This window comes from Protopterus annectens, chromosome 1.part1, assembly GCF_019279795.1.
Source record: "Protopterus annectens isolate FY-2018-M chromosome 1.part1, PAN1.0, whole genome shotgun sequence".
NCBI classification, from domain to species: domain Eukaryota; kingdom Metazoa; phylum Chordata; order Ceratodontiformes; family Protopteridae; genus Protopterus; species Protopterus annectens.
This window is the reverse complement of record NC_056726.1, coordinates 1079509458-1079532144: the sequence shown is the minus strand read 5'-3', so window position 1 is coordinate 1079532144 and position 22687 is coordinate 1079509458. Positions and strand designations below refer to the sequence as shown.

Here is a 22687-nt window from a genome sequence, read left to right as displayed (position 1 = left end):
TAATGTAAGAAAACCATCAAGACAAAATAATTCAAAGTGACATGTCTCTATTTTTATGAAGGTATACAATTATACTCTACAGCCTTAATAGCTTCCTATATAATCTTGGGTTACGTGTGCTGCATTTCATTTCGCTTCACATTTTCTTGACTCACTTACCACTTTGATTGCTGATCTCCCCTTTAGAACATGGAATGCAGTCAAAACAGCAGACTGGTTCTCCCTGACGTACTGCTTTCCGGTAACCAGGTGCACAGCTGTCGCTACATACTGAATGAGGAGTCTGGAACATACAAAAATACCATATTTTAAGTACAATTAAAGGCAAACTCCAGTGTGCAGCATTACAAATATATATTATAATACCAAATATAAGATCTTGCCAGTCCAGAAAAATATGTTACTATACAGTAAAATATAGAGAATTACAAAAAGTGAAAAGAGAAAGTGAACATTGTGTCATAAACTGTCATACCACTGTAGACAGCATTCTAATAATTGCATGGTTTAAGCATGCAATCTGTGTTTGTAAGACATGTCTGTGTTACCTAATGTTTTCTTCCCTTAATCAAATACTTTTTTCTGACAATACTCCTTTTAAACAGCCTCCATTCTTCCTAGCTAAACAAACCCACAGCTCTTAGCACAGTTCCTCAGTTATTCTTCACCCTTTGCTCCTGAGTACTTGCAAGTAATGGGTATACAGTGGATATAAAAAGTTTACATACCCCTGTTAAAATGCCAGTTTTTTTTGTGGTATAAAAAAGAAATTATTTATTGTTGTCTCAGTTTTTTATATCACAAAAACCTGATATTTTAACAGGGGTGTGTAAACATTTTATACCCACTGTATATAGGTTCATAGGATGATACTAGTTGTTGGCCTGGAGACCATTATAAGCCTAGCCAAGAATTTTGCCCATGTTCCCACAAAGTCAACACCTATTTCCCCTGTCCAGCAGGGACACAGGTGGGATTTCAGGGGTGTATTTTCTGTTTCCCATCCAGTTGTCCAGGTTCCTCTTAAAGAGGGCTAGTGAGGTACTCTGACATGGACAGGGAGTCTATCCAACAAATGCAGGAGTCTTTGGGAGACAAATCTATCCCTCTAAAAAGTTCTATTAATGTCACAGACCAGGTTGAGACTTTGCATGTGGGTTGCACAAGTGGAATTTGACTTATGGATATGCAGTAACTCCATCAAGGCTGGGTCTGAGATAGCCTTGTATTCCAGACAGATGTCTCCTCTGAGCAGTCTGCATGAGACTGAGTAGAGGGACAGGACGTTTAGCCTATTTGTATAGCATAGGTGTTTGAGACCCTGAATTTTCCTGGTCAGGAACCTTTGTGGGCTCTCCAGTGTTGCATGCGCTTGGCAAGGCACATGGTGAAGGGGCATTTTACATGATAATGGGTCTGATAAGAGAGGAATACGTGGATGTTATGACCTCCTTGTTCCTGGATGAAATACCCTTACTTATGAGGCAGACCGTGCAGAAAGCCTTCCTTATAACAGGGCTAAAGTGGTGGTCAAATGTCAGGTTGCTATCTAGCTGGGTGCCCAAGTCCCTCATGGCTGATTGCATGCTTAGTACATTGTTATTAATGTACTAATTAGTGGGGACACCATTTTCCCAAAGGCAGTAATGATTCATTTCTTGACATTCAGTTTGAGGCCATGCTTCTGGTACCAGTCATTAGTTTAGGTAAGGCTCTCTTGGAGGATGTTCACATCACTAGGGGAATTTAAGACAGCATCCAGCTTTCAGTCATCTGAAAACTTGATCAGCCACAGACCACTGGTTTTGGCTTGCACCTCAGAAAAGTTTATCCCAAACAGTAGAGGCCCCAAGACTGATCCTTGGGGTATGCCACATGTTATGCGTCTACTACTAGAGGTGGCTTCCCCCATTTTGACTGAGTGGTTTCTATCAGTGAGACAGTTAGCTACCCATCTGGTAACAAATGGGTTGATGCCTAGCTGGGAGAGCTTATCTATTATGCCCGAGTGGGGAATAGTGTTGAAAACTTTGGCTAGGTCAAGGTAGGCAATTTGTACAGTCTTCCCCTTGTACATGGCTTTGGTGACTGTTTTGATGAAGTCAGCCAAGTTTAACAGGCATGATCTCCTTTTAACAAAAGCAAACTGTGGGGGGACAAGCATTTGCAGGTTGCCAATGTCCTTGTTTATAAAGTCCATAATAATGCAGTCCATGGCCTTGCAGATCAGGATAGTTAGGCTGATGGGCCTATAATTTCCTGGGTTGGTGGACACTCCAGATTTGTGTAGAGGGATGACAGTGGCTGCCCTCCATTTGGCTGGGACAAAGTTGGTGCTCAGGCTTCGGTTGATTAGGGTGCCTAATGGTGCTGAGAGCTCTTGCCTGAGTTCATGTAAGACACAGCCAGGGATGTTGTTGGGTCCCTTGGAGGTTGTATTTTTTGCCTTTGAGAGGGCATTAAAGACCTGCTCCCTGGTGATGAGGGGAGGGGGGCAGGTGCTGCGGATGTCCTGGTTTACAGATGGGGGCAGAAGGGGGTGAGGTTTTCACTGAACCTGTCTGCTAGCAGGTTGGCTATATCTATGGCATTTGTGTATGTGATGTTATTTACTACCAGTTCAGAACAGATTTGGGTGTTGCCTTTGAGATTGCAGACATATGTGAAGAAGAACTTATGATTGTCCTTGGTGGATGTGTCCAATTTAGAATCAAAGTTAGCCTTAGAGGATTTCACCAGTGACCTTATTTGCTTGTTCAGACAAAGGAGAGATTGCTTCCAACTTGGCATCTGCTCCTTCTTGATACTTGACAGCAAGTTTTTACATTTATTATAGAGTTTGTTTATTGCTGCTACCATGCAGGTTTACTCTTCCTTGAGGATAATGATTTGATTTTGTCAGGTATTACTCGGTCCATGCAGCTATGTAGGTGCTCATGTAGGTTTTTGGTGTAGGCTTGGACATTAGTGCTAGTTCCAGCTGAAGGGGGAATGGCTGTGAAGCTGGTTATACCTGCTCTCAGGAGTTTGTAGTCAGCTATGGCAAAGTTTTTTTTGTTTGATCCTGGCAAGGGGGGAGTCAGGGGAGATAGTGACTTTGAAAGTGATTGCTTTATGGTCAGATATTACCAAGGAGGATGATACTGTAAGGGTGCTGCAGTGGCTACTCATGTTGGTTAGTACCAGGTCCAGGATATTTTCACTTTTCGTCGGGGCATTGTCCAGCTGATCCGATGCAGTATTGACAAAGATGAGGAATCTCTGGGCATTTATGTTTGGGCTAGAATAGGTCTTCCACTCAATGGTAGGGCAGTTAAAGTCACCCAGGATCAGGGTAGAGGGTTGAATTTTGATAGATTCAAGTAAGTCCAGATAGGTGGATTTATTTATCCTTTGTTGGCCAGGTTAGTCCCACTAGGCTAGTGGTCTCTTTCAGGGGAAACTAGAGGTGGCCTTTATACTACTTTGGAAAATTTGTCCTGGGAATCAGAGAACGTCCCCTAGAACATTACAGTAATTTTAGCAAGTACCATCAGCAATTATGAGCATTCATCTCAATCCTACCACAGCAGTAGCTGGCAAGACAGTGTGCTGTATGGAAACCAGAAGTGAGGGAGCAAATGTGAATGCCAGCTTGAGAGACAGTGTAGCATTATAGGTTCATAGGTTCATAGGTTAGTACTAAGCTAACTGCCCTTGCGAGCCATTTCAAGCCTAGCCAATTATCCCTTGTGAGACTCAAATGCTGCACCTTGTGTTTGTAAGGCAAACACTTTAACCATTAGGCCACCCTCCTTGGAAAACTTGTTTCAGCAGAAGCTGTTTGCAGAACTGAAAAAGGACACAGAGGATTGTGTCATCACAGCCCTTCAGATGGGAGTGTTGTGGGATGATATTTTGAGAGAGATGATAAATCAAAGTGAACCCAAAAATGGTGAAGTATTGTAGGGGGAGATATAATGTAGAAGATAGGGGAGGAGATAGCAGAAATTATGGAGGAAAATAAAGAGAAGAAAAAGAAGAAACCATGCCAAGACAATGACCAGCATGTTGAAAGAAAAGAAAAATGAAGCAGAGAACCTAAACAAAAGGAAACTGGTGGTCAGACCGCAACATAAACATGAAGTGGTGCTAAAACACTGTGGGGTATGGGACAATGTTATTATACCTGTGGGCATTACAATTCAAGATAATTTATTCTTATAACATTATTTTTGAGACTATGCAGAGCATGGAGAACTTTATTAGTGAGTTTGTAAAAAGAAAAATGAAAATCCATCAAATATGTGATAAAGGCTGCTTTTAGAAGAATGAAGGAAAAGTTGTATGTACAATTTCGTACTGAGATAGAAAGATGGACTTTAAAAAGACACTTGAAGGACATTTGTAAAGAAGTGTTGGACACTATAACAGTATACGAGGACAGGGCTTCATGGACTGGGGATGGGACATCAATGTCATATTGAAAATGGGAAATGATAAGATTGTGATCCACTGTGGCGACCCCTAACCGGGAAAAGCCAAAAGAAGAAGATACACATACTAAGTGTTACAAATATTGAAGGGAACGGAGGTTTGGTAAAGTACTGGGGCAAATAAGAACATGTTACTTATGTGGAAAAAATGGCACTTAAAAAACGAATAAATAATAGCAACAAAAGAGAAGGAAGTTGGTGAAAAAGAAACAGCAAGACATGTTGAAGAAATTTCAGAATTTAGTAATGAAGAAGATATAAACTGGACCATAGTTAAAAAGAAAACTTCTATAGGTAAATGAGTTAAAGAGAAAAAAAATTAAAATTTAAGGGTATAAATGTAAAAGATAGAAAAAAGGGAAAAAGAAGAAAGAAAGGGCAGAGAAACATTAACACATGGCAAATTAAAAAAAATAGTGGAAGGAATAACCTAAGAGTATTATCAATAAATGTGAACAGACTTATAAATGTAAAATGAAGAATAGGAATAACAGAATGGTGTAAAATTGTGATACACGTATAATCACATCAGGAGATGCAAGGTTTGAAACAAAAGAGGAAATACTACAGACAGACAGCTTATGGAATGGACATAGAATGCGGAATTTAGGAAAGGAAAGTTGTTCTGGAATCAGAATGTTATGCAGGAGAACAATTAAGATATTAGATGATATTTTAGTTAGTACAGGTAAATTAACGGAAGAAAAAATCTATAGAATAGTAACTGTATATGTTTATGTAATAGTGATTATTTCAACTAATGTTACATTACGTTATAGTGAACGTTAATATAATAATAACTGGGGATTTCAGTTGTAATTTAAGAGAAAGAAAAAAGAAAAAATGGGAAAAGACATAAAAAAATGATGGAAGTATTTAAATGTGGAAAGTTAGTTTTATTAAAAGGAAAAGAATGGATATATAAAAGAAATATGTTTAAAATGGAGGTTGAGTATTTGATATTAAAAGAGATAAATATAATAGAAGAAAAGGTAGTAAGGACAGGATTTTCAGTTTGCCTATATAATATGGATGGAGATGAAGGAAAATAAAGATTATATTAAGACAGGAAAAGGAATAAAAATAATAAATGAATATAGAAGGTAATGGAGAAGGCAATACCACACGATTATGGATATAACATTTAATGATGATATCATTTAAAGAAATGAACTGAGTGGTGGGTAGTATTTAAAAAGAACTAGAAATAAAGTTATTTTTTGTTGGAAAATTAATAAAAGAGAGAGAAAGAAGAATGTGTAGTTACCTATGACAGACCTTTTGAAAATTTAGAAAATAAAATAACATTCTATGAAAAAAGAAAAGAACTATATGGAGAAAATAAAGAAAAAATAAAAGCTTATTAAGTGAAGATATGTATTACAAAGAAAAGGAAATGGTCTTGGCATATTTAGGAAAATAGTAAATGAGAAACATAGTGTAATAAAACAAATGAAGAATAAAAAATTGAGAAATTTATAAAAATCAAGCACAAATTATACAAACAGAGGTACACTATGTAGAAGTAATGTATAAAACAAAGGGAAGGAGGAAAAATGTATTACAAAATTTCTAGGAGTATACATTTCAGAGGATCTCCCTTGGTCTGTGAATACTGGTTAGTTGATCAAAAAGGCCCATCGACTTCTCTATTTTCTGAGAAGGTTCAGAAGAGAAAAGATCCTACTTACTGTTCTCTCCACCTTCTACAGAGGAGCTATTGAGAGCATTCTCACCTGTTTGGTATGGGAAGTGTACAGTAGCTGAAAAGAAGACGCTACAGAGAGTGGTGAGAGGTGCTGAGAAAAACACGGGCACCAGTCTACCTATTACTTGCTTTATGTAATATACATAAAGAGTGACAATTTAGTTCATGTGCAATAACCGACCTTATCTATCATGCTGCTACTGTACAATATTTATATGACTATATAGCTTTTTCCTTATGTTGTTATGGCATTACTTTCTAGTTCCTTTGCTTGATATGTCTTATTGTTGTATTTGTTGTATCCTATGCTTCTTCTGTACTCTGACAGTAAGCTGATACTAGTAATTTCATTTAGGTCTACAAATGTGAAGTTGTAAATGATAATGGAGTTTGCCTTGAATCTTTGAATCTTTAAAATGAATTGAGGGAAGCTAAAAATTTACAGAGTTAAATAAAGAATATGAAAACAGATAATTATAGATTAATTAGATAAAATAATAAAGCAGGTTAACATACATTCAGTAGCATGTTTAAATGGGATTAGTTATGGAATGTATAAAAAATTAAAAGATTAGCAAATAAAAAAAAATATTTTAGAAATATTTTAAATGAATGGATTTTTTAAGTATAAAGAAATATGCCCTGGAATTTTAAAATTCTTATGGAAAAAAAGGGAATAAACAAGAAATAAAAAATGGAGATGAATACTATTAAATAATACTGATTATAAGATATTTATGAAGATTATACAAAAGAAGACAGACAGTAAAATATAAAACATATTAGAAGTCAATGTATTCAGTATTAATGGAAGAGGGTCTTGAAAACTTTTAATGATTATAAGGTTCATAGGTTCAAAAGTGATTACTAGGCTAATGGCACAAGAGCATTTAGAAGCCTAGCCAATAATACCCAGGATATGACAGTATTGTATCTTAATTCCCCTGATATGGGATGGGGTAGTATCAGGGTAGGGGGAATTTGGGTTTTGGAGACTTGAGTCATTTTATAGACTGCCTCTCGGCATAACAGATATGGATAGTACACACATTTATGCCCATTACTGATCCAACAGTACAAACATTTATTGATGTATGTGAAAATGAATTTAGGTCTTTGTTTAACAAGGGCACTAGACTTGGTTTTTGTAACATGTGTCAAAGTGATTATAATGCTTTAAATGCACTAAAAGAACTACATTCCGTAGATAATAAACTGCGGACAAAGGCAATGGCATTGTTATTTTGGATAGAGAGGTTTATATCAGCCAAATGAAGCTATTGTTGCAAGACACTAGCACTTATAGTTGTATATCCAAACATATTGTTAATGGGATTATGGAGAAAGTTTATTTTCTTGTATTTGACCTTTTAATGACAGGTTTAATAGATGAGAGCTTATTTAAATACTTTAATACACCATACCCTGTCATTCCCAAAATATATGGACTACCTAAAATACACAAGAATAGGGTTCCCCCACCTATGAGACCCATTGTCTCTGGTGGTGGATGGTTTACTGAAGCTTTATTGATTTATGTTGAAAACAGGTTACATCCTTTTCTAGAAGAATGTCATACTATTTTAAAAGATACTAAAAGTTTTTTTAGAACAACTTTATAATAGGATTCAGACAATGGATAGTGACTATATGTTTGTGACTCTAGATATAGAGTCACTTTTTACGTCTATTCCTAATGACTGGGGCATTGAGATGGTTAGAGATTTTCTTAATGGGCAAAGATGCCTTACAAATGATGATATCAAACTTCTATGTAGATTACTGGAAGTCATTCTTGAAAATAATGTATGTCTTTTTGAAGGTGATTTGTTTCTACAAAAGGTCGGTGTGGCTATGGGCACATCTTGTGCCAATAGTTATGCCAACTTAACTTTGACCCAATGGGAACAAATAACCATCTTAGCTCCAAGTAATTGTCTAAGTGGCAATATTGCATGGTATGTCCATTTTGTGGATGATGTCTTTATGCTTTGGAAAGGAAATAATATGGAACTTGAAGAATTGATTACTTATATGAATAGGAGTACTAATTTTCTAAAATTTAGTTATAAATGCTCTACAACTGAAATAGATTTTTTAGATGTGCTCCTTATTAAATCTGATTTGAATCAGGTCCATAATAGTATTTACAAAAAACCAACAAGAAAGAATGCATTACTACACAGAAATAGTATGCATCCTAGGCATATAGCATGTAATGTGCATAAAGGACAAGTCTATAGGACACTTAGACTGCACAATTATGACTTGGAGGCACATAATGCCCTGGTTAAGCTTAAACAGGATTTTTTGCAGAGGGGTTACTCTGAAAAAGAAGTAAACACCACTATAACTGAAGCATGGAGACTTAGGAACAATAGATGTAAACCATATTTTAAAGATACAGCTGTAAATGAATGTGAAATTCAAGGGGTAGATGCACATTTGAATAATCACCCTAGGGTTATTTTTCAGTTCTCTAGTGACATCAATGAATATTGTGATGTCATTAAAAGAAATTGGCATATTTTACATACCAACTCTGAGCTGAGAAACAAAATTAACAAAGTACCTTCATTCTCCTTTAGAAATAATATGTCCCTTAAACAGCATCTGTGTAATAAAGATAATAACCATACTAGGAGAACATATGAATCTACTCGAATAGGAACTTTCCCTTGCCGAAATTGTTCTGCCTGTCAATATATTTATTCCAGCTATGTATATATACATCCCACTAGAAAATAAAATTTACTATAAATGCTAAACACTATGCAGGTTGTCATACGTCAAATATAGTTTATTTTGCCTTTTGTCAGCAATGCCATGCTTTTTATGTAAATGTAAAATGAATCGACTATTAAAAGATAGAATATTAGAACATAATAGAGACATTCGCAATCAAAAGTTGAGTAATGCCTTAGCAAACCATGCCATGGCTACTGACAAAACACATATTTTTTAACTTTTTGTTTTTCACTCATTGAATGCTAGCCCACGAGGGGGCGATATAGAAACAAAAGTTGAAGCATTGGAACAGAAATGGATTTTATTGTTGGATGCTGAAAATTTTCCAGGACTAAATGGTGCTTTTTCTGTGAAACCCTTTTTGAAACTCAAAAGGATTAAACGTTAGTTTTAGATAGAAGCATCTATCTACATATATATATATATATATATATATATATATATATATATATGTGTGTCTTTTATATATATTTTTGCAAGTTGCATATATATATTACCTTTTGTAACCTTCAGGCTCTTTAAATTGTAAGGGTACAATACTTTACAAGTAACTATACTATACCAATCTGCCTTTAAGGCCCAGTTTTCATATTCCCCATTTTGTTCTAACTACATCATCTGGTTGCAGGTATCTCCTTGTCCTAAGGTATACATTGACTTGTTGAAACTCTGCAGTCTAGTCGATAGCATTGTGTTACAATTATAATTAATGTCCAGTGTATACAATTTATTTGTTGAATCTGTTCAGCCTAGACTACAGATTGTGTTACTGTTGTGTTAAGATGAGTGTATACAATTTATTTGTTGAATCTGTTCAGCCTAGACTACAGATTGTGTTACTGGCACAAACTGTTATTTACTAGCGTTTCAATGTATATAATTGACTTGTTGAATCTGTTCAGCATAGACTATTGATTGTGTAACTGGCACAATCAAAACTAACTGTATCCTTTGGCTTATAACCTGTTCAAAGGTCTGTTATTTGTGCTGTGTATGTCTGTGTACTGAGTAATTGCAACCTAGTCATATCCAATGTTTGTTTACTGTAAAAATATCTATACTGACTCATAATGTTTGATTAGGTGGTTGCTTTACTGATCTAAAAGGTTGCCTTTCCTGTGTATGACTGTCAACCTAGAGTCTGCTCTAGATTTTAATAGTGGTTGTATCATACTTGTTCAAGAGACCTACCTGTGGCAGTAGCTAGCATATGTGTTTTAATACTGAAACCAAAATGCAAACATCACTGTATTTGCCTGTCTTACTCACTTTATTCTGCTAGTAAGTGTAATATTCTGTTGTGCCTTAAACAGTGATTATCCTGTCTATCTCATCCTAGGTACCGGCTCCCAGGATCTTGACTCTGTCCTATCCTGCGAATGCACTTCCTAATAACCAGCATCAGCTCCTACTGAAATCTGAACTATCAGGGTAAAATTACTACCTACATCAAACTATTGCCCACTGAAGTTGTAGTCAGGTTACCTTTTGTAACCTTCAGGCTCTTTAAATTGTAAGGGTACAATTCTTTACAAGTAACTATACTATACCAATCTGCCTTTAAGGCCCTGCAACCTCACCCTGCCCCCATATCCCACTACCTCTAAATTTAAACAAAGATTAAGCCCTTCCCACCCTCCTGTCCTCCACTCACGACCAATCCCTGATTAACTAACTCCCTCCTACATATTAATTAGCTACTCCCTCCAAGCTCAATAAGCCCTCCCAATCCTCCCTCCCTATCAAATTCCACTTACTCTCTATCATGGGAAAAACCATGCAACTTATCATTCCTTTGCTTTCACTATTTCTTCTAACTCCTTACCTTTTATCACGCTATGAACACCAGACGTTAACAGGTATTTCTCTTCCTAAGGCCCATACTTCCATATATACATTCCCTCTGTCTAACCTTATAGTTTCCTCTCTCCACCTAGAAAAAGCTCCAACCTTTAATAATATGCAACTAACCCTCTACTACCCTAGAGCAACCTTTAATAAACCTAACCTCAAAATCCTATGTAAACTTCAAAAATTCCTAGACCACCTAAAACAATGTATCACTCAACATGGGGACATCCACCCTAATCCAGGCCCTGCCTCATACCAGGACCCTACTACTTCTACATTACCCCATATTCCTAATACCTCCCTTTTCATTCTTCACCTCAACCTAAGAAGTATAAACAACAAAGTAGCCAGTCTACATGCTCTGATAGCCACACATTCCCCAGACATTATGTGTCTTAAACATGGCTCAAACCTGCCACAAAGGATGAAGAGATTCTCCCTCCAGGCTATAACATCCTAAGGAATGATAGAATAGCCAAAAAGGGTGGGGGAATAGCTGTAATGTTTAAAAACAGACTTAACATAATTAGAAATACTTAGGTCTCCAATCTTGAACTCATTACATTAAAGATTTGTCTAAACTCCCAAAAGTCTATTAATCTTTTAGTGATCTATATCCCACCAGGGAAAAACCTAGAAAACCTTGAACAAACTTTAAGTTGGCTATCCAATCACTATCCCCAAGAAACCATTATACTAGGTGATTTCAACATTGACTGGTCCCACTGCTCCACAAAACCTAATCCTTACCCAATCAACCTTTATGGCTTCTCCCAAAATATCAAAACTCCTACCAGACTTGGCAATGCTCACCAAAAGGAGAGCACGATTGACTGGATTCTCACTAATAAAGATGCTAATTATTACACCTTTGGTACCCTCCCAAACAGCCTTAGCGATCACCTTGTCACCTATATTATTAAACACAAATTCTGCTCTTCACTCCCACCACTTTATAAACTTATTAGAAACAAGAAAAAATTCAACCTAGAATTATTCCTTGTAGAACTAAAATCATGTAGCTGGCACTCCCTTACCTCTCTTCCCCTAGCTGAGAGTGTGTCCTACTTTAATGACACTTTCCTAAATATTCTCAACATAGCTCCCTGGCTAACAAAAGAAACCAAAACAAAAATCAAACACCTAGCCTGGAATAAATGGAATCAAATTTCAGCAACTTAGAAACTCCACAAAATCCAACATCACTAGAGATAAAAAACAGTATTACTGTCACCTTCAGGATAAATATAAATCGAATCCAAAAGGATTTAACAACCTTCTCCATCCTGGTAGATCTACTACCCCTACACCCGATAAACTCATAAGTAAACTTCAACATCTTCTTTACAGAGACCATTCAAACCCTAGCCAACCAGCTATCCACTTCCTCAACAAATTTAACTACTCCATCCCTTGCTCATCCCTTGCTCCTTTACCCTCCAAACTGTATCCACCTCTAATAAAAACTAAAACCTTCCACTCTTGCTGCCGATAGTCTCCCAGCTGAATACCTCCAACTAGCCTCTGATGTCATTGCCTATCCTATATCAATCTTGATCAATAGATCCATAACAGAAGTCACCATCCCCCCCATTTGGAAAACCTCATATATCATCCCATTACACAAAGGAGGCCCTTCAAACATCTAATTATAGGCCTATCGCTATACTATCTCCTATAGCAAAAATTCTTGAAAGGTGCATTCACAAACAACTTCTTCACTACCTTACCAGCAATAATCTTCTGTCTAGTACCCAGCATGGCTTATCATAGTACTACCACTGCTCTTCTCTCCTTTGTCGACTCAGTAAATAGCAACGAAACAAAAAACGTTTATCCTCTGCTCTCTTTCTTGATCTATCAAAAGCATTTGACATGGTCAACCACCAGCTATTACTCTCCACCCTCAAAACCCTTCATCTGGACAACTTAGGCCTAAACTGGTTTAAGGATTACCCAACAAGCAGTCAAATGGCAAAATAGTTTATCTCAACTACTCCCTAACAACATAGGTGTCCCTCAAGGCTCCATACTGGGTCCCCTTCTTTTTCTGTTTTTATAAATGATCTCATCATCCCCAATGCCACCTGCATCCAATATGCAGATGACTCTACCCTGATCTGCTCTGATACTTCTCTCTTGAAGCTTCAAGCAGCCACCCAACAATGTTAGAGTGGAAAAATGGTTCTCTAAGCTGAAACTTATTGTAAACCCTACTAAAACCAAATGACTATTATGCTTCCCATCGTCTTCTACCTCCTCATACCAAATGTACTAACCATAGCTCCTTTTTTGTGGAATCCTCTAATGGAACCATCATAGAACCTGTCTTACACACAAAACTACTAGACGTTACTATTGACCACAAGCTTAAATTCGATCTCCACATTTCCCTAACCATCAAATCTGTTAACAAGAAACTAGGTTCAATGTACAGAATCAGGAACTTTCTTACTCCTCATGCAAAATTAACCATTGCCAGAACGCATCTTCTTTCCACATTACTATATGCCTCCCCAGTACTTTCCTTCCTGAATAAACACGAGATCTACAACCTTTCTACCACCTACCACCACATAGCCAGATTCATAACAGGTACACCTTTTCGCACCCACCACTGCCACAACCTCAGAAATCTCGGCTGGTTAGAACTGCCCAATCTTCTTAAATTTAATCAACTTACGGAAGCCTTCAAAATAATTCATCAACCTGCCAAAACTCCCTCACTGTCCAAAATCTTGACCCCATACAATAATCTTAGCTCCCTTCGATCATCAAATAGTATTCAAGTGCTAACCATCAAATCTAACAATAAAGGTGGGGATGCTCTTTATGCTAACTCAATTGGAAAGCAATGGAATTCCCTTCCAAACAACCTTAGACTCATGACGACACTTACACCATTCAAAAATAACCTTAGAGAATATATCAAGTCCCACTGGTTATGCCCTTGTCCAACTCCAGATTAATTAACCATACCCATAACATTGTACTGCTTCTTCTCTCCCTCATACAATCTACAAACAAACTATTGGCTCATTTTCTGTCCTATTTAATCCCATGCTTTGTCTTTTCAAGTATGTACATAATGTTTATTCGGGTTGTAACTTATCAAAATGTACACTTCTATCTAATTGTAGTGTTTAACTATTTTAATGTTTGGGAGCTTTTCTCCCCGGGCCTCTACTGAAAAGGGATATGTATCCAGCTAGACTAGCCCGGTCAACAAATGTAAAATAAAATAAAATAAAAATATATTTTTGTAAGATCTAAAATTAAGTATATGTGTTTTATTTGAATTGCATCTAGCAATTTTATTACCTGATTAATTAATTGGAACAAATTGGTTCTATTCATTCCTATTTAAACATTTGATGCATTTTAAAATTTTAGTCTGATGAAGCGACAGTGTATTTCTGCGAAAGTGCTTACTTTTCTTTTTTATTAAAGCTAAGTCCTGTGTACATTGGGAGTGTTTTGTTTGTTTCTTCAGATATGGATAGTACCCCAGGAGTAAATTTACAGTTCGCATTAATTTATCCAAGTTCTTTTTTAAAGAGAGTCAGGGACAAGGTTTGTTTTATGACGATGGAAATTTATTCCATAGACAAGGTAGTCTTTGGAATACAAATCTGTCTTTCCAACAAGTTCTGTTAAAATCACAAATTAGATTTAGGTCCATGGAACAAGTAACCCATGTATAATTTCTCTTACAATTATGTAAGATTTTTATCAGGACTGGATCAGAGATAACCTTTTAGGTCAGGCATATGTCCCATCTCAATAAACGATATGAGATGGAGTAAAGGGATAGGCCTTTAGTCATTCTGCATTAGACATGTATCTTACGCTTTGTATTTTTTTTTTGTTTGTTTTACATTTTGTGATTAACCTCTGGGGCCACTCCAGTTGGTGCAAGTGCCTGGTTAGGTACATGCAGAAGGGAGCATCATACTCAGTTTTGGGCCTGATGAGGGCCAAGTACAATGGGACCATGACTTTCTTTGATCTTTGTGGCACACAGATGGATTTCCTCACTGCTGTAGATATGTGGTGGTCAACGTTTAGGTTACTATCTATCTGTCTGTGTTCCTAAGGCCCTCACCACTGGGTCTACTTTTAGGGGTGTGCTATCAATATTATAATTTGCAGGGATATCAGATTTACCTAAGGCTGTGATTACAGATTTTTTAGCATTTAGTCTCAGACCATGGCTTTGGCACCAGTTATTTGTCATTTTTAGGCCTGTTTGTAGGATGTCAACATCATTTGGGGATTTAGTGATTGCTCCCAGCTTACAGTTGCCAGCAAACTTGGTGAGCCAACAGCCCCCAACATTGGCCTTCACTTCAGAGAAGTATATATCAAACAGGAGAGGTCCCAATACTGAGCGCTGTGGGACACTGCTATTAACAGGTTTCTTACTGAAAATGGATTCACCTATCTGGACAACATATGTCATGTACAGTGAGCTAGTTCGCTGTCTATATGATGATACAGAGGTTTATGCCTAATTCAGTAAGTTAATCTATGATCACCGAGTGGGGGATTGTGTCTAAAGCTTTGGCCAGGTATGGATAAGTGGCATGTACTGTTTTACCCTCAGTTAATAGTAGGTGATGTTAATAAAGCTTTTGATACAATACAACATGGAGTGTTATGGAAATCCATGGATAGTTACAATATTAGTAAAAAAAAAATAAAAGAATATGTATGATTATTAAAAAACAACACAGTGAGAATATTAATTAATGGGTGGTTAAGTAAAGAAATTGAAAAAAAAATAATGGAATTCAATAAGGATGTCTAATTAGTAGTATCCTGGTTGTTTTAATTATGAATTTTATAGTTAGTAAAATAAAGAGTAAAATGAACAGGGCAGAATATGTAATGGAAAAGTATGCACAGATTCCAGTACTAATGGCATACACAGATGATGTAGTTGTAACAAAGAATTTTCTTTGGATGGAAAAGGTAATTAAATACTTAACATGATTATTAAAAGGAATAGGGATGGAGCGTAATAAAGAAAAAAGTCAGGATTAGGAAGAAAAATAAAAAAGCAGGTATAACTGAAATAATGGTATTAGGAACAGAATTTTGTAAATCAGGATATAAACAAAGGACAATGGGGAAATCTTATAAAAAGTATAGAAGTACTATGTCTGCTGTGGAAAACATATAAATCATATAAAAAGAAACCAAATTTGGTTAATTCTGTGTTGATAATTAAAATGGCATATTTAGTAAGTGTTTTTATGATTCAAAAATGTATGAAAAGGATGTAATAGAAATAAGTTCTCCTTTATATGGGGTTCTAGAGTGAGTCCAGTTAAGAGAGGAACATTATACATGTGTAAAGAAAGTGGTGGTTTAGGTTTAATAAACCCAATAGTATTTGGAGCATCTTTGAATTTATATGGAGTCGTGAAGATATGTGAAGGCTGCCAGCCTAGATAGATAGAATTTTATAGATAATTCTGTCATTTGTAAATATTAATGTAAGCCACAGGTTTGTTCTCATAAATGTGAAAAGACTGCACTGGATATTGAACTGCAAAAATATAACAGCAGTGTACTCTGCTGTAAGAAAGCCAAGTCAAGCATTTCATGAATATCTTTGATATCCAAAATTCGGATCCGATATGTCTGGATGAAGGAATTCTGCCTATTGTTTTGAGGTCAGCGTTAATGGCTAGAATTTGCATGTATAAATGTCCTTTATTGCTCTGGTTTCAGACCAGGTATAAAGAATGTAAATGTAGTTTCTGTTAGCCTGGGAACACCACAGAAGTGTGAGAAATGATGTCATGTGGAGCAGCGCTGTGTCATCAGTTTAAAGATAGAGAATCAGAGATCTCAGAGCATTTTGTCTTGAGAACATCCAACATCACCAGCACTGCTTTTGGTCTATATGTAAGTTATTTAGAACTGTGTTTTCTCTTAGATATAGCTATGAAATAGGAAGATTAGACTAGTTTGTTTTCTGTGATGTCAGAACTTTTCTACCATATTAAGTATTTCTCTGTGATCTCTGAACTCTTGAGTAGCACTGTGTAGTAAGAAGTATTGTCTTGTGTTTTTGTTATTTATTATTAAATATGTTTAAACCTTTCAACTGTGGCTATTTTATGTAGAGTTTATTTAATCTCTAGAGTACATTGCATGTATATAATGATACTGTACCAAGTCACTCTAATAAGGCTTGACTGTTCAGTCACACTTACCATTTGGATAATAATATTGCACAGTATAGTTGGACACCCTTTCATAAGGGCCTTTTAGTAGCTGATAAATATTAGCTGGGTGGTGGCAAGTGGTACTACCATATAGTCTGGGAAAAAGGGGCACAGCTGGAGTTCTCCAGCTGTGCCAGCCTTCCCCAGGAATGTCTGTGTGGTTGTATAAACTCTTATCTCAAAGTGTGTGTGTGTCACCTACTTGACCAGGGACACAAAGCACTGGTTGGACAGAGAGGGTGCTGGAGATTTCAGCTTGCCCACTAGGCTGAGATCTGGACCCTATAGCTGTGCCAGCGGGAGTCTTATTGGGGAACTGGAGAGAAAGGGAGAGACCAGCCCCAGACAGACTGTGATCTCTGTGTGCTCTTAAGGGAAATTGTACTTTACTGTGTGTGTATTTGTTATCCCTCCCAATGTGGATGCCCCTCACTGGTGCTAGTGGTGAGGATTGAGGCTCCTTGATTGCTGGGCCAGTGCACAGGTGTCACAGGAGTATTAATGTGGATGGAAGATAAAAAGAAATTGGTGGGAAAATATTTAATTGTAAATATAAGGACATGTGGGAAGAAGTTAGCTGTAGCAAAAGAAAGAAAGATGGACATTATGTGAAAGTAATATGGAAGATAAAGATTGATGTGCTAAAGGAAAGAAGGAAAGTGTGGTATAAAAAGATAATGGAGCCTCTGTTTTGCATTATTCCATGGGGAAACTGCAAAAAGGAAAAACAATATTAAAGAAAGAAATAAATGATGCAAAAATTGAGTGGAATGTCAGGATTTCTAAAGGAGATTAAGTATAATTAAACTTCCTGATAGAATTAATATGCCATATAAAAAGAGAAATGAAAGGATTTGTATTGTGGGGAAGAAGAAACAGCAGACCATGTGTTTTTGATGTGTAAAATGCTTAGAAAATTATGGAAGAAATTGTGCAAAGAAAAAATATTTGGAAATATAAAAGAAACAATAAATATGGACATGCTAGCATATGGATATTACAAGGATATTAAAAAAGAGAGTAAATTGAAAATAGAAGAATATTTTACGTTCTATGAAATGTAACATAACTGGAATGAAAGACTAAATGAGATTATGTTTAATGGGAAATGGGCTTTTCCAGCAATTATAAAAAGAATGAAATGGTGGTTGTAGAAGAAGAAGTGGGAGTTTGCAATAAAGAAAACAATGTTTGTTTTTCCCTTCATTGTGAATGTTTGTAAAAAATAAAGAAAAATAATGTAAATATATAATATTTATAGGTGCTGTGGGATCTTTTACATCTACATTGGTTACCATCAACTGAAGCAGCTTGGACTTTGGTTTAATGTGTCATCCAAAGAACAGCACAGTCTAGAGTGTAGCACTGGAGTAACTGCAGTCCAATTACCTAAAGTGGGAATAGAACCCACAGCCTTCTGGTCTTCTAGCACTAGAGATAAGTGTACTACCAGTTGTGCCATTGAGGCTGCTATACTGTTTGTTGGAAGCAGGGTAGATCTGAGCTCAATAATTTAATTTGACTCCAGGTGTACCAGTAGGCTTTGGAATCCTACACCATTTACATGCCCCATAGCACATGCAGACTGTCCAAGCCTTCCTCAAGTAGATGAGGCTACACTTTTAACACATTAAAGTAGCATAACGTCTTGGGCTTTGTCTGGTTTACTGTGCTTAGCAGGAACTTTCCTGCCCAGGCAGCTACTTATACAGATGGTGTCACATTGAGACTCAGTGTCCTTTTTTATTTCAGCTCTACATTCCAAAACCTGTATTCAGAGATGCACAACTTTTATAAGAATACAAGATGAGCACAATCCATTGACTAACTTCCCCACAAAACCTTAACATTAGCATCTCTACTAAATCATATTATATGCTTATTTAACCACTCCTACATGATGTACATCATCCAGTGAAAACCCCAGCAATCATTTTATTAACTGCACACAAGAGATGGATATTACACTCATGCCTAGCCATATTACTGCTAGCCTGTGTGTGTTGGCTAAGACTGCATCCTCTGTCTATGCTGTCTCTGTCCATATATATTATGGAAGTGACATCTGTTCAGCCTCTGTTACAAATGCAGACTGCTGGCTAAGTTACATTTATGCAAACGAGAAAGCCAAACTAATCAATACAAAAAAGCAGCTACAAAGATATTTGAAGAAAATACAGGCAAAGGCACCTGGGTATGGAAAATTTCACAATACAAAAAATAAGAAAACAAATGAGAAAAGAAGAAAAAAGGATTAGTAAGTTAAAGAAAAAGAAACTGAAGTTATTGATTACCTGCAAGGTGAAGGACTTAGTTTAGAAATCCCACTGATTTAATGTCCCAGCATGATGGAATGATGAGTCCCCAAATGAAGGGGAAATGGGTGGAATGGGAAGCATTTAATCACTTGACATACGATGATGTTCTGGAGCCTTCGGTAAGAAACCAGTACACATGTTTAACTGGAATTGTATAGCAAAGGAAGGGGCAGGAAACAGTGGCAGCTCTGATGCAAGCAATGCTGTAGAGTGATAGGTCAGTGAGTTCCCATATGAAGGAGCATAAAATGATACAGGATGTAGCTGAAGAGGATGTGTCACAGGAAGATGTTCTGGAACTTTCTGTAGAATGTCTACAGGAAACAGAGAATAAAGAATATGTCATCAGTTTATAAGAAAATGATCTAAAGGCAGAGTTGCTTGATTTAATAGAGATGGCTAGACATATTAAGACTGATGAAAGAAATAGACTGCAGAAAGTAATTAAGACCCAAAATGTTAGAAGCCTGTGAAAACAGATGAACACAGTAATCAGGACTATAAACAGAAATCCGTGTGATAATAATAGAAGTAAACATGATATATCAAACTAATAACAGATAAAGTCTTACCACAAAAATACAGAGTAATAAGGAAATTCATGTGATAATAACAGAAGTAAACATGATATATCACACTAATAATAGATAAAATCTTACCCCAAAAACACAGAGTGATAAAGGAGAGGAAATGAAGAAAGAAAATGCCATCATGGAAGCATCAAGCAAAAAACTATAAAGCTTTTAAGCCAATAAGTTGCATTGTTAGAAGAATATAGAAGAATGAACAGATTAACAAAATACTTAGAAAGACAGATGTGATAAAAGCAATGCACAGTATCAGAACAGACCAAGATCTATCACACACTATTACAAATAATAAATTAAAGATATCAACACAGGCAGACAAACTTAGAAGATAAATATAAGCAATTCACTGATCACCCAAAAAAGTTTTATGGAGAACTGGAAAACAAAGTAAAAGAAATAGAAACACCACAAAAAAGAGGAAATAGACTTATTTTGGAGAAATATTTATGGAAATCATGTGGAACATAACGAATAAGATGAATGGACAGAAACATTAAAAGAAACAGTAAGGAGTTCAAATGTACAGGATATGAAATGGGATGAAGTAATGGTCAGAGAAATTTAAATAAGTTAAGAAAAGCTCCTAACTGGAAAATCCCAGGTCCAGATGCAATACCTAACTTCTGGCTAAAAGTATTAGCATTTTTACAGAAACAATTAGCCTTGATTAACAATTACATATATGTACATCCTGAACAGACAGTAACCTGGTTAACAACAGGAAAAACAATGCTCCTTAAGACTAAACTTGAATCCATCCTAAAAAACTATAGACCAATAACTTGCCTTCCGATGATGTACAAACTATATGCTGGAATTGATGCAGACAGCTGTTATAGTCATTTAGAAGAAAATTCAATCATGGCAATAGAACAAAATGATAACAAAAGAAAGTCATATGGAGCAAAAGAAATGTTATTGCAAAATAAAACCATAATGGAGAATTGTAAAAAGGGGAAGCATTTAAATATGGCATGGATAGATTACAAAAAAAATGACAGTATCCCACATTCATGATTAAAGGAGTGCTTACAGATGTATAAGATACATGTTACACTGATCAGTTATATCACAGTGACCATGAAACAGTGACAAATCCCATTTTAATTAAGTCATGACAAGGAGCAAATTATTATCCCAGAGATAAACATTCAAAAGGAGATATTCCAGGGTGACTCTTTGTTAATGCTGCTCTTTGGTCTTGGCCTTAACCCATTCAGCTGTTTACTTAATAGATTAGATCTTGGTTACAATTTGGCTCCTAGAAAAACAACCTTGCTTAAAGATTTCAAATCTACTTTTTGTGGATGACTTAAATGCTGTATAGTTCATCAGATGAGGAATTGAAAGCACAACTGCAAGTAGTTAAAACTTTCTCAGATGATATAAGAATGACATTTAGTTTCAATAAATGTGCAAAAGCAACACTGAAAGCAGAAAAGTTGCACTACCAAGAAAATATCAGTCTAAGACAGGAATGTGATATAAAGGAACTTGAGCAGGAAGGAGTGGATAAATATTTTGGAACTGATAGCGGTAAACTCCCAGTGGTGAAATTAAAAGAGAAATATGAAAAGACTGTAACAGTCTGTAAGACACTAAAAATCTTTCAGGTTCCCAGCCACAAAACAACCTGATGTTACAAACACATGGAGACAGTGTTTCAGTCTCTAAACAATATCCATACCTGCTGTGTACAGACTAATAATTACAGAAAAGTCCTAGACTGCTATAAATTAGGAGTGTTTGCAAGGCCATGTGCTCACACCCTAAGTGCTCTGCAATGCTTTTCAAGTTTTCAACTGCATCCAGAGTCGTCTACTCTAAGATAAGAATATTGGCTTGATTTACTGCACTTGTACTTGAGTAAGAAAGTTATGGCTACTGTTTTTGAGCATTTTAAATCATTTATTTAATTTCATGGCTAAAATCATCATTTTCTTGTTGTTGGCTTTTCCTAGTTCTGTTTACCTATAGATTGACTTGCAGAAGGGTGAATTAGTCAGGCCATTAGTTTTGTAGGTATTTGTTGTCTAAATTGTACTTATTAGCTACTTTTGCTGTGCTTTTACATTAAGAAATTCAAGGATCATCCATTTTGTTACATAAGGTGTTTATGTGCTCTCTCAGAGTTAGGAAGCACTCTAGAGAGCTCAAAGTGTGGTCATTTGTTGGCTTGAGGGTACAGGAGTAATTTTTAAACTTTTTTTCTCAGTTATAAATCACACAAGTGTGCGTGGAACTGCCTTCCGAGCAGCAGCAATGAGCAGTGCTTTGTACAGTAGCAAGTGCCTAGACAGTAGAATTTCCCTATAAGACTAGTATTAGATCCAAAATCTGTTAAATGGTGTGGCATTGTGTGGAATTAAACTTACAGCAGTTAGCTTGTACATGGAAAAGCACTACCATATCTTAGCACTATGTAACATGTTGCCCTTAACCTCAGAAACCACCCTAGGAGATCTCTGTCAAAACCCAATTCTTAATTATGACAGCCATACCCTATTACAGGACTAGACAACATGAATATGCAATTTCCTAATGTCTCTGTGGCTAGCTTAGTAGATTTGGGCATCCTAAGGCAATGTAGCAGTTGTCTCATTCTCAGACAACCAAGTTATCGTTAAAGAAAATAACACAGCATGTGATAGATGTAAATATGCAACATTCTTGGAGGCAAAAATCTTGCCTCCAAACAAGTTGTTAAGAATATTCATGCTACACCCCTCACACATACTGCACACCACACACACACACA

The 22687-nt window shown here is 36.3% G+C and overlaps 1 protein-coding gene across 1 annotated transcript in view; it reads right to left on the bottom strand.

Moving 5' to 3' along the window:
- LOC122815420 (vomeronasal type-2 receptor 26-like) overlaps positions 1 to 22687 on the bottom strand; it is a 192288-nt gene that overhangs the window by 45559 nt on the left and 124042 nt on the right. Inside the window, exon 3 of the mRNA XM_044087901.1 lies at positions 160 to 283. Within this exon, the coding sequence (XP_043943836.1) occupies positions 160 to 283 (124 nt within the window). The remainder of the gene's footprint in view (positions 1 to 159; positions 284 to 22687) is intronic.